Consider the following 13,598-nt stretch of genomic DNA (forward strand, 5'->3'; position numbering starts at 1 on the left):
ATTTCATGCATCAAGAAAAGCAGCCAGGATCCCTAGAAGCATGAACACATCTTCAGAAAAAAAAACACCTTTCTACTACTTTTCGATGGCTGAACAGGGCTCTATGGTTTGCCCTTTCCTTTGCTCACAAAATAATTATCATTACAAAAAACAAAACAAAACCAAACACACTGGAAAACTGGAGTGTGCAAAGGAGTGAAAATTGCCTTGTACCGGAAGTTCAACTTCATGCATTTTGTGGATTTTTTTTTCCAGCTGCTTGGGGTGGCCCAGTGTCAGAGTTTATATTCAGACGCTCACAGGGTGTGGCCAAAACTTCTGTAATTTCTGGCCTGGATTTAGCTCAGGGATGAGCCCTGGCTGTTGCGGTGCCAGGCAACGTGTGGATGTTTATTTTGAGGTTTGCCCACATGTTGCATCAGAGGCCAAAACTTTATGTGCTCTCCACTTCCCAGAGCAAGAGGAGCTGAGACTTCTATTTTTATCTTAAGTGTATGTGTCCCTTTTAATATATTTCACAAACGTTGAGATGGAATCCCCTGTTTCCCGCAGGTGGTGTTCAGGCTGCCTCCTTTTGCACCACTTTCCTTCATTTCGTCTGCTACACTTAGGACTGAGTATCTCTTCCCAACTCTGAGTCTTGCTCAAGCTGTTTTGCTTGCCTGGGATGACTGTCCTGTCTCGGCCTCTTTCTCTCTCTTTTTAAAAAAATTTTTTTTTAAGATTTTATTCATTTATTTGACAGAGAGAGAGATCACAAGTAGGCAGAGAGGCAGGCAGAGAGAGAGGGGAAAGCCCCTCCCAATGCGGGGCTCGATCCCAGGCCCCTGGGTTCATGACCTAAGCGGAAGGCAGATGCTTTATCCCACTGAACCACCCAGGCACCTCACTCTCTCTTTTTTAAAAAAATCCAAATATTTTAATTTTTGGACAAAGGGGAGTCCACTCGTTATAGCAAAGTTCATGGGCATCACTGTCATATCCGTACTCAAATCCAAGCCCTGCTGCTTCTTAACTGTGAAATCTTTGATAAGTTACCTAACTTCTCTGAACCTTAGTTTTGTCATTTATAAAATGCAGATAATAAGGTTACCTCCTAGGATTTCTTGAAGATAGCTGAAATCAGATACGGAAAACACCTGTCTCCCTTTCTGGAACATGGGAGATTCTGTGGTCCCCACCTACCTGTTGATGACACTACAGTAAATAATAGTTTCATTCTCTCCTGTGAAGGCTTTCCTAACCATCTTCCAACACCTGTCTCAGAAGTGCTCTCCCTCTTCTTATCTCTTGTAATATCACATACTTAAGATCTTATCACAGTCAACCTTATTATCTCCGTTATGTCGAGGCTGGGGTGTAAATCGGTGTCTTAAGTAGGTCTTCTGGCGCAAAGTAGATCTGCCTGTTCTCCCCCAAAGAGGGCTCCACTTCATTCCTAGATGAGTCATTGCTTACCTGTCATTGGAATCATGTTTTGTGAAATGATTACACACCCTCTTTGTTAGGTGACTGCATTGGAAGCCTCCTTAGGAACATCATTATTATGCTAAATAATTAAAGGCTTTGGAAGAATGTATGTCATGGTGTGACAGCATGCAAACAATAGACAAACTTAAACCTCGGAATATTCACTTCCTGAAGTGAATAATTGGTCGTTACAGAAAGAAAAACGTAAACCTGCATCCATGAATGGTGTCTTTGAAGAATGTCCATGTTTTCTCAGAAACCCCTCTTCTGCCCATTGTTTGCTCCAGGTGTTGTGCAGGAAGTGGCTTAGGGATGTTTTTGTGTCTCTATGTGCTTTTTATTTATTTTTTTATTTTTTAAAGATTTTACTTATTTGACAGAGAGAGAGTACAAGTAGGCAAAATGGCAGAGGGAGAGGGGGAATCAGGCTCCCTGCTGAGCAGAGACCCCCCCCCCCCCGAAGCGGGGCTCGATGTGGGGCTTGATCCCAGGACCCTGAGATCATGACCTGAGCTGAAGACAGAGGCTTAGCCCACTGAGCCACCCAGGAACCCCTCTATATGTGCTTTTTTAACTTGTGCAACTCCCTTTGGAAAACAGTGGTGATGGAAATGACTAGCTGTTTAAATTATGTTTTTCTAATCAGTTTTCTGACTTGTGCTTTGAATAAAATTTCTGATGATTGAGAAAAACTTATGCAAGATTGATTTTGAGCCATTAGATAATACTCTTTGTGTTTACTCATGCACAAATTCATAATATATTTAACAAATACTTGCTAGGCAACTGCCGTTGCCAGGCTCTGGGGATGTGCAGCAACTGAGACAGGCATGGCTCTTGACCTCGTGGAGTTCACATTCAGGTCTGTCTTATAAGTTCTGTGAGGAAAGAACTTCCGTATTAAAAAAAATCTATCATTGTCTTTCTTTTGTTATTTTGAGATGTGTTATTAAATAAGCGTATTATGTCTGGTTTAGTAACAAATGATTTGGTTTTCTCAAGTACATCTAGCAGAAGCAGTTTTAAAAGTTAAAAATCATTTAATTTAGAAAATGTTTAGTATCTATTTTGTATTTTGTCCAAATTGCCCTAATATTTGGTGTCTAACTTGACCCTCACGATAACTCTGTAGGGTACATGGTATTCCCATTATGGGAAACCAGATGCTTAGGTTTAGTGGGATTGCTTGTGGAATCAGGGTCACTGAGAAACCAGAAGACTGAAACTTAAGTTTTCCAATGTATTAACTATGTTCCTGATTCTAGCTTTAAAAAAAAAAAAAAAAAAGAGGCTATTAAATAGTATCTTTTGGGCTCCAGGGTGACTCAGTCAGCTATGTCCTGCTCTTGATTTTGACTCAGGTCATGACCTAAGGGTCCTGAGATTGAGCCTCCTGTTGGGCTCAGCAGAGAATTGGCTTGATATTCTTCCCTTCTGCTTCTCCCTGGTGCATGCTGAAGTTCACTCTCTTTCTCTCAAGTAAATCTTTGAAAACAAAACCAGTATCTTTGTTCAAATGAGACTTTAATTGATGAGTAGAAAACAGAAACAAAGGTTAGAATCAACCGTGTTTTTTTTTAAGTTGTATTTAAGTAACCTCTACCTCCAGCGTGGGGCTCAAACTCATAACCTGAGATCAAGAGTTGCGTGATCTTCTGACTGAGCCAGCCAGGTGCCCCTCAACAGTGACTTTTTAGCTCCTCTCTCCTACTATGTACTCAGCACTGTGGTAGACACTGTGGGGAGCAGAAATGACCGCTGTCTCATGATTTTAGCTTCACTGATAACAAGTGACATATGCTTAGAAGTGAGCTCAGGAACCTCCTCTAACACAGCATGTGACTAAGCGTCCAAATGAGAAGTACAAACATATATAGGGGTTGAGAAAGTAATGTGAGCTAAAGCAGATTCTTGTGTTGTATCTTGAGCTCAGTCTTTGAGGGTATGGACATGTGGAGTCAAGCAGGGAAAAGCCTTCCTAGGCAGTGGCAATAGATGAGAGGCCCAGAGAAGGAAGGGAGCGTGATGGTGGTAGTAATACTAACTAGCGTTTGCCCATTGCTTACCGCTTGCCAAACAATGTTATTACCAGTTCATGTACATTAACTTGCTTATTCTTAACCCATATGGGGTGAGAATTATTACTATTCCCCTATCACAGATGAGGACACCGAGGCACAGTAACTTACTTGAGGTTGCACATGAATTCACAGTCAGCTGAAATTCCACCAGGCGTTCTCGAGCCCAGAGCCCCCCTCATGCTCTTAAGCAGTGAGTTATGCTGCCTGTGAGACAGGAAGGACACTGTCCTAGCTGGAGGGAAGGCGTGGCATGGGTCACAGTGAGAGAACTAGTGGAGTAAGCAGGCCAAATTAAGAGTCTGAAGTTCAGGTCAAAGACATTGGACTTTATCTCAGATATAGTGCGAAGCTGTTGAGAGCTTCCTATTTCATCACAGTGAGAATATGGTACACATTTTTTTTTTTTTTTTTTTTTTTCAGATAAAGTAGGCAGCCACAGAAAGAGATGGAAGCTAGAGAATGGGGTAGGTCAGGGGGTAGGAGAACAAGGCATGGAAACTATTAGAGGGCCTTGATGGAATCCGGGTGTGGGAGGTATGACCAGAGCAGGAGTGTGGGTGGCAGTAGAAGTGACAAGGACAGAATGGTGATGAGGACTGGAAGCAGCCCTGGGCCTGACCCCAGGTGATTCAGGGCCAGATGCCTTCCCTGCATTAGGTCATGTGGCCCTTACAGCAACACCAGATGCAGGTGGTTTTACTCCCATTTTAGAGCTGCGGGAATGGAGGCCACAGGAGGTTAACGTGGGTTAATAAGTGCTGGAGCAGGGAGTTAAACCCACAGCGGTCTTTCTTGACGTCCTCATTTTCGGGCTAAATAAAGTAGTTTGGTGATAAAGTAGGGCTGCTTGAAAAGAATAGAAAATTGTTCACATAATGAGTGGTAAAGTCCTGGGAAGAATCAGCTTTCTGAGGGAGCAACAGTGTGAGAGAAGGCAGAGGGCCCATGACTGAGGTTGAAATAGAAGAATGGAGGAATCAGAAGGGGCTTCCAGAAGGAAGCGGATTCAGAGGGTGGGAGAGAGCACGGAGTTGCTCTGGCACAGCAACCACGAGGGAGAGGATGGTCAGGGATTGAAAAGGGAACCGTCAACCCGTCGGCGGTTGGAAGAGGCATGTGCGGACATGTGGCAGGTGTTCTGGGAAGGCTCCATAGCAGAGGCGGCCGGATGTGGGAAGGGTGATTCGTACTGTGGGTGGGAGGACCTGGGGATGGTGCCTGTGCGGGGCGGGGACAGGAAGATGGGTTGGGCTCAGGAGCACTCGCTGACTCATCTGCTGGCGGGCTGGCTGGTTGTCCCACAGAGCAAGGTGAGGTCGAAGGACAGGAGGGAAGGTAAGGCACACTCCCTCCCTCAAGCCAGCTGGCAGCACTGGCAGAGAACTGAGACTTCCGGCACCCCCAGGCAAGGGAGTGGACTCTGTTTTTGTGGTAGGTAGCTGAGGAGCTGAGGAAGTAATTTTTTTTCCATCAGCCAGGTTCAATGGCAGCAGAATGGATGAGCAAATCCTCGAGGACCCAGACCCTCCTAAGAGATCCTTTAACTGGTCCAGTCGGGCCCATTCAGCAGGGCGTGTGGGTGAGCTCAACCTCCTGTGGTCACATCCAGCACCACACGGTGGTTGAGCTCGGTCCTCACTAGACACCCTTCAGAATCAAGGCTAAGCCATGGACAGAATGGTGCCATGGGTAAGAGTGGGGTTGGCCGATGAGTGTACCCGACATCTGTTCTTCCCAAGGGGCGCCCTCTAGGGGAGGAGCAGTTCCTGCGGCAGTGACGCGGTTGCCTGACCCTAGAAGGTGCTGGAATGGACTCGGAAGATGCCCATGGGGACTGCTGGCAGTGGTTGTAATGCCGGAGGCTCTGATGCTGGGGCTGGGAGCTAGCGAGATATACCTGAAAGGAAGGGTACATAGGGCCGGGGTAGTTTGCAAAGAGAAACACACCAACCAGCAGCACGTGTGTGAATGAAATAGGGAGCCGTGAGGGAGGTGTGCTCCGGGAAGGGGACGGCTGGCTGGCTGGCAGGCTGGCACTGCTGTTCTGCGTTGGGAGCTGGGGAGGGATTGGAGCACAGGGTCTTTGGAAGCAAGAGAAAGGATTCCTGTATGATGCAGTGGGCGGCAGGAGCCCCCACTGTTTCTAATTTGGATGTGGGTACGAGCACTATACAGGAAGATTAATCTGTCCGGAATGGCTAAGAGAGCTGAAAGGTTGGACTTCACGAGACTTTTGCAAAATGTATGTGAAAAAAGGGAAGCCGTTTCTTTTTTGTTTGATTGGTTAAAGTTTTTATTTAAATTCCGGTTAGTTAATACGTAGTGTAATTTTGGTTTCAGGAGTAGGATTTAGTGATTCATCACTTCAGTGTAACAGGTGGTGCTCATCACAAGTGCCTCCTTAAAACCTGTCACCTGTTTAATCCATCCCCCCAGCTCCCCTCTAGCAACTCTCAGTTCTCTGTAGTTAGGAGTCTGTTTTATGGTTTGCCTTTTTCTCTTTCTTTCTTTCTTTCTTTCTTTTTTTTTTTGCCCCTTTTATTCATCCATGTCCCTTCTTAAATTCTGCATATGGGTGTAGTCATGTCTTTCTCTGACTTAGTTCTCTTGTGGAGACCTCTAGTTGCATCTACATCATTGCAAATGGCAAGGTTTCATTCTTTTGATGGCTGAGTAATATTCCATTGTGTATAAAAAAAAAACCATTCCATTGTGTATATATACACCACATCGTTATCCATTCATCAGTTGATGGACATTTGGAAGGAAAGGAGTTTCTATTTTCCAAGGGTCTTAAAAGCATACCATCTTCTCCTCCTATCTGTAATCATTTACTGGAGTAAATGTCCAAATTTCTCACTGTCACAACTAAACAAATTTAAAGAGATTGTGTTGAGTAATGTCATATTGATTAAGCACAGGATTAAATACTCTTTTCTAGGTTTCATTTGCTCTCTCTTAACAGCATTGGTTTATTTTAATGCAAGTCGACAGCACAGGAAGCTTGGTTGAGGTGGACCTGAAGCTTAGAACTCAGACAGTGGCTTTGTTCCATGGGATTCTTTTCCAGCTTCTGTTAGAGCACTTCGTTTGTAACCTAAAGCAGCTGCGGGTTATCTTTCCGGACTCTGAACCCTTTGGAAGCAGAGCTTGTGTCCTCTTCATTGGGTATACTCAGCCCCCAGCTCATTGCTTTTAAAATCACAATTGTTGAAAGGGTGGGTAGAGTCTGATTATAATGTATTTTTTCCCTGTTCTTTGTTACCCTGATAGCTACTTTGATTTGAGTTTGTAATTGACTAATAACACTCTGGATATGAAGAGAATTTCTTGGGTCATTGGGGAGGGAGACACTGTTACAGCTACACTTCACTCTCATGGACAGCGCTAATCCTACAGAAGTATTTTGGTATGGGTCAGCACTGATGGTTGTGCTTTAAAATTGCCCCTTGATATTAACTGGACTGCCTATGCAGTGGGTCCTACAGCAGAGAATCAGTGAGGTAGAAGTCAGGTGGCCTAGGTCCCAGTCCAGGCACACCCAGTTCAGGGCATTCCCCACCCCTTCTCCCTTCTCCCCACCAACCCCCAGCCTTTGCCTGGGTGATGTGATGCCCCCTCATCCTTTAATCTCCACATCACATCCTCGGCATCACCTGTCCCGACTGTGTCATGAACTAACTCTGGTTGCCAGGTCTCTGTTTGCATGGGCGTCTGTGATTTTCCTTTATTGCGCTTACACGAGTAATTATTGCAGTGATTATTCTATGAATGGCCTCTCTGATGAGGCTGAAAGTTCCACAGTGGCGGGAACATGTCTAGCAATTTCACCACTGTGTTACTGTCCCCTGACATAGTACCTGGCACAGACCATGTGCTGGATAAGTAAATACTTGTGGAGCCGGTGAACTGTGGAAAATGTGACAGGGCATTTAACCTCTATGAGATACCACTCTCTCCAGCTGTTTAAAAACCCATCAAAGGTTTATCTTGTAAAGTTCTTCCATTCAAAGCTTTGTGGATAGACTTCAAAAAATTTAACTATCAGTTATTCACACCAATGTTTAGATACTCAAATAGTACAGAAGATTTAAAATGAAAATATATTCAGTCCCTCACTAGAGATAACAAATAGTAAAAATGCACTGTCTTTGTAAATAGAATAAAATGGAACACACCGCGGTTCGCCGGGAATTGAATGGGTTCGCAACAGGGTGGGATTATTTTCCTTACTTTCCGATCCCGATCCCATGAAGTAGCTTTCCTTTCAGTTCAGAGCATTTAGTGGCTTTGTGATGGGCTAGAACTTCCTTCCACGTTGGGATCTGTGCTGAGAACAGGTGTGGCCAAGGCCTTCAGCTGCATTCCCATGATTATCTCTCCACGCTTATTGATGGCTACCCATGTCGATTTTACTGTTCTCAGGTCGGGGGAGAGGGGCCTTTGAAAGTCTGTAGGCTTTGAGGATCATATCCAGCTGTTGCTTAATAATGTAGTGAGGCAAATTGGAAACTCCAAGACCAAGTGACTTCAGGAATTTTTGTTGTTGTTGTTTTGTTTGTTTTCTTTTTTTTTTTTTTAAGATTTTATTTTATGTATTTATTTGACAGACTGAGATCACAAGTAGGCAGAGAAGCAGGTGGAGAGAGAGGAAGGGAAGCAGGCTCCCTGCTCAGCAGAGAGCCTGACGCGGGGCTCAATCCTAGGACCCTGAGACCATGACCGAAGCCGAAGGCAGAGGCTTTAACCCATTGAGCCACCCAGGTGCCCCGACTATAGGAATGTTTTGATAAACCTAGAGATTTAGAAATAATGTTTACCTAAAGATTTGCAGAGTAAATGCACTTTTTAAAAAAGATTTATTTATTTTAGAGAGGGAGGAGGGGCAGAAGGAGAGAATCTCAAGCAGACTCCCTGCTGAGCTCAGAGCCTGACCTCCCACACCCCCTGTGTGGGGGGAGGTGCTGATCTCACCACCCATGAAATCATGACCCTGAGATCATGACCTGAGCTGAAACCAAGAGTCAGACGCCTAACCATCTGAGCCACCCAGGCGCCCCTAAAAAGCACTTTTATGTAGAGTGTTTGGTCTTCGTTTTTATATGATTGAAGGAAATCATTGAAGGAACGGGTTGTAGCAAATGGGTGTGTTAATTCTCACAAATAAAAACATCTCAAGGAAAAATGAATACCCATATATTTGTCCATTAATTTGATGGGAAAATTCACCTTGGTACATCTCGCTTTTTATCCCAAAGAGAATGTGAGAGAGACAGCACCATGCCTGCAACAATGACCAGGTTTGGTATATTGTGGAGTGAGGGAGGGGGTGCCCAGTTGGTGCCTAGGGTGCTTGGGAATAAAGTTCATATGGTTTGTTTGAAATATCAATATACCAGGGCATCTGGGTGGCTCAGTTGGGTGTCTGACTTTGGCTGGGGTCATGATCCCAGAGTCCTGGGATTGAACCCCACATTGGAAGCCTGCTTCTCCCTCCCCTCCCTGCTCACGCTCTCTCTCGCTGTCTCTGTTGCTCTCTGTCTCTCTCTCAAATAAAGTCTTGGGGAAAAAATCAGTATAATAAAACTTTGGGTTTTTCATCTGTAAATTGTGGTAATTTACTAATAGCACCAACATGTTCTACATTCAGTAGATCTGTGGGGAAGGTGATTTTGTTCCCGGGCCAGGAGCTGCAGTAGGTCCATACCAGTGAGCGGGTGATCTCAGGGATCTAGGGGGACAGCCGGGTTGGGCTTATCCTATCCAGGGACTGAGCTTCTGAAATGGCTCTGGGCCAGACTTCAGAGACAGGCTCTGGGTATTACTGGCAGGTCCGCAGCTGTTTACTGATAGCCGGTTACTTAAGAAGGCAACTTCTGCCAGATGGAATCCCTAAGCTTTAAAACCTAACAGACTCAAATATTAAGGAGGTTTTAAATGAGCCTAGGCTGGAATTCCCCAAAGGTAGTGATGGATTTATTATTAACCAGGGTAATGCAAGTTGCTGTCTAGGATGGTGTTCCATACCATGCAAGCGCCCATATGCATAACCCGCTGCTCGGTTGATTAGATTGCAGGGACTAGTTCCACCGCCCCCGTGCACACTAGGAATGGTCTATCATGAAACTTCAATTACTGTTCATCACCTTTTGCCATCCAGGAGGAGCCTGCATGAGATCCATAATAGAGCAGCATCCCCCTTTGCAACCCCACTCCCACTTTCTCCTCCTTACGTGACACTGAAAGGACAATTCTGATCCTCCTCAGTCTGTTTTCCAGCCCTACATCCTGCTCTTCTGTCTTGTATAATATCTTAGGAATAATGCATTAGTAATTTAAGAAGCACCTACAAATATGCCAGATATTTTATTATCTCAAATATGTATCTCAAATATATATCTCAAATATATATCTCAGATCTTGCAAAAGAGATGGTATTGGCCTCATTTTATATAGCTGGGAAACTAAGGCTGAAAGTCACGAAGATAGTAATTGGCAGAGCTTGTGTTTGAACAAAATGTTGTCAAGTTTTCAAGTCTCTGTTCTTTCAAAAAGTAATACAATAATCAAAATATTTACTGAGCATTTATGTACCAGGTAGTAAGAACCTTCCAAGATGGTTCTCTACTAAAGAAAATTGAGAAAGGGGAAACTATAAAGATCAGGAAATGGCCCAGGATTATTTAATAAGTAGTACACTCAAAATTTGAACCCATCTGATCTGGTTATAAAGGCTTTTGCCCACAGGCAGTATTACCTACTGGACTTGTGTGGGAGTAGTCCTCTAGAAGAGGTAAAACCAAGGCAGAGTTAAGAACAAGTATGGTTAAGAGGAGCCGAAAGACAAAGTATTTGTAGGTGAACTAGAATCACACTTTCTGCTTCTTTACTTTCTAGGCGTCAACTTCTTCCGCCTCCACCAGCAAGTCGTCCAGTATGAATCCCACAGAAGCCAAGGTATGAAGAGTCTTCGCGGGTGTGCTGGGGTGAATGCTGCCCTTAAGTGATTATTTTGTAAAGCAAAATGCATGTAGACTAACAAATGAGTTCTGTGTCCGAACAAGCTTAAGTTACAGAAGGAAACATTTTCTTCATGATTAGAGGGGTCTTTGGAAACCCACCTAGGCTTTTGATATTTGCTTCAAATGTCCTCTGTCTACTCCTATGTTGTTTCAGAGTATCTAGAAAAGACATTTTCTAGATCTAGAAAATAGGTCATCTATTCTAGATCATCCAGAGATATTTTTTTTCCTGGTTCTAGACTTGATGGAGTTTTTAAATTATTAGAGGATCTAAGTGCATTTCTGTGGATCTAGTGAAGAATATGAATTCTTTTTAATAAGATGGTTTTGTTATTCTGACCATTTAAAATGAAATGTAAGAAAAAGTTTACACTGAGTTTACACTAAGCGACGAGTGACACATAGATGCTGTTATTTTGAATGCTTAAGTTTCCCTGTGAAATTTCAGTCATGCAGGACATCATCTTACTGGTAAACCTTTGAGATCTATTTGAGATTTATTCTAAAAATTATTTCTTGGCATTTGAGAAGAAACAATAAAAGAATGTGATCCAGTGTTGTGGCCGCATAGAATAAACCTAGTTCTGCAGAGGAAGCTGCCTCAACCTTCCACCTTCATCAGCTTGTCTCAGGCTGTTTCTTGAGATTATTCTGGGTTGGAGAATTAAAGCAGGGATGTTATCAAGATGCTCTCATCTAATTTTTATGAGCCATTATTCTTGGGTGTTTTAAGAGCTAATCTACTCTGTTACTTAGTTGCCCTTGTTTAAAATCACTGACATGATTTTTCGGTCTTACTGCTTTGCTATCCTGGTAGGATCCTATGCCTTAAGTTGGTACTGGCGCTATAATTTCGTGCTGTCGAGAGATCCTCAGGTCTCACGTTGAACTGTTTTTAAAGGATATTGCCAATATCTTGAAATACACTATTCAATCTCTTCTGTTATCTAGCATTCATTTTGATTTAAAGTTTTTAGTCTAAAATTGTTATTTAGTATTTTACCTGAATTTTTTGTTTTCCGAGTATACATGACCTGATCCTTAATTTATCTGTTCATTGTCACTACTTTCTTAGACCAAGGTTAATCTTAAGATATTTTTAAAAATCTGATCTCAGTCTTAAGACTATAGGAGAAACATCAGCCAAAATCAAATTATCATTGACTCAGAGTCCATGAAAAGTACAAAAAGGAGAGCCACAAATCTAGGATTTCCTCTTTATTATTGTAGTTCTCATTTGACCCATTGCTTGGCCCTGCTTTTTTGTCCCTGACTCTGCCCAAGGACCAATGCTTATTTCAAGTGTGTCCTATTGCCTAGAGCAAGTGTCCACAGACCCTTCAACTATTGCTAAGCATTAATCATGAGAACTCCTGGCAGTCCTGCAGAAGAGGGAGAAGAAAGTGGGAGGAAAGAGAGAGGGACAAATCTAAGATCTTGAGGATGAAATATCACCAGTGGCCACCCCGGGACCACCTTTGACATCAGCTGTCTTTTTTGGGGTGGATCTCACTCACACTGTTCTCATTAATTAGATTCATGTGCTTCTGATGTATGGGTCATAACATTCACACTAGCCTTCTCTTGAAGATTTTTGTAAACTTGAACAGATTTCTTCAACTAGTTTCAGCTTTTAGAAAAAAGATATTAATTCAAGATAATAACTTATACCAAATCTTGTCTTGTTCTACACCTTTCAAATAAAAGCCTACCTACCTCTGAAAGGCGGGTGATATGTCTAGAACTAAGTTCTGTCCCTCTTGCTCTGGCACATTAGAACTGGTGGTCACATTGCTGTGCTTAAGATGGAAGGTCTAGTCATTTCTACTCAGGGCACGATCCTTGTAAGACTAAACAGTAGGAGCCATGCAACCCCATGGCCTGGTTTGGGATCTCCTTTCCCACCAGCCGCTGTGTTTGGAAACTCTTCTTTGCTCTGGTTTCCCTATTGGTACAGTTTGGATAATAGCACCTGTTTCACAAGGCTGTGTAAGGAAACAAACACGTAAGCGTATTCGATAGGGCCTATCCCGCAGCAGGTGCCTAGCAGGAGCAGGCTAGTCCTGGGGAGACAAGGCAGCACAGTGACTGTGCCCACAAAACCCCAGCTCCTCCCTGGTAGTCCGTGGGGAATTATTTCACTTCTGTGGGCCTCATTTTCTCATCCACAAAGTGGGTAGATAATGTTGATGATGATGATGATGGTGATGATACTCGTCTCATAGAATTCTTACGAGGACTGAGTGAGTTGGCACATGTGAAGTTTAGAACAGTCCCTGATACTAAGAGGTAATCAGTAAACATTGGTTATCATTGTCATCACTACAATGTTAAGCCCCACTACCTTCAGCAAAAATAAGTTTAGGTAATGTATTAGCGACTCCTAGTAAAAATATTCTTTATTATAAGTTGCTTGCATGTGTGAGTGTGAATTTGTAATTGTTTTGTAGAGTTCTTCCATGCAAAATCTTGACTACCAAATTACATAGTAGAACCTATTAATAGATCCAAGCCACTACAATACCAGCTGGCTTATTTTCCTTCTTAATCATTTAATAAATTGCATTTGCATAAAATCAGAAAGCATAGTAGCAGATACAGAAACTAATTAACAAAGATCCAGTTTGAAAGGATCCAAAATTTGAAATTTCTTTGAAAGGGTTCTGTGACTGTGAACTTTGTTTTCCCCTTCCCAAAACAATACATGTGTCGGTATAGTGAGGGTCCATTATGGGAGGAACGTTTGTCTCTTCATGGCTGAAGCTCATGGCATGGTAAATTAAGAAGCTATTTGTTGTTTTTGTTTTTGTTTTTAGATAATAGAATTAAAAATAGGAGTCCATGTTAATGCCACCAAATAGATAAAAGGGAATGAAATGGTGGGAAATACTGGGTCTAATTTTTAATCTTTTAATCTGAAAAGTTCAGAAATGTTTAATCCAGTTTTCATATCTTGCCTGTACTGAGAAATCATGTATATACTTAAGGAATCGTATTTTTTTATATAGATGACCTTTGGTTGGGT

General features: G+C 42.9%; 1 protein-coding gene across 16 annotated transcripts in view; it reads left to right on the forward strand.

Annotated features, from left to right (window-relative positions):
* Positions 1 to 13,598, forward strand: part of CAST (calpastatin) — a 112,237-nt gene that overhangs the window by 51,019 nt on the left and 47,620 nt on the right. For all 16 annotated transcript variants that reach the window (XM_059175521.1, XM_059175523.1, XM_059175522.1 and 13 more), the window contains one exon: positions 10,449 to 10,508. In XM_059175521.1, coding sequence (XP_059031504.1) covers positions 10,449 to 10,508 — 60 coding nt within the window. The remainder of the gene's footprint in view (positions 1 to 10,448; positions 10,509 to 13,598) is intronic.

This window comes from Mustela lutreola, chromosome 5 (genome assembly GCF_030435805.1).
Source record: "Mustela lutreola isolate mMusLut2 chromosome 5, mMusLut2.pri, whole genome shotgun sequence".
Lineage (NCBI taxonomy): Eukaryota > Metazoa > Chordata > Mammalia > Carnivora > Mustelidae > Mustela > Mustela lutreola.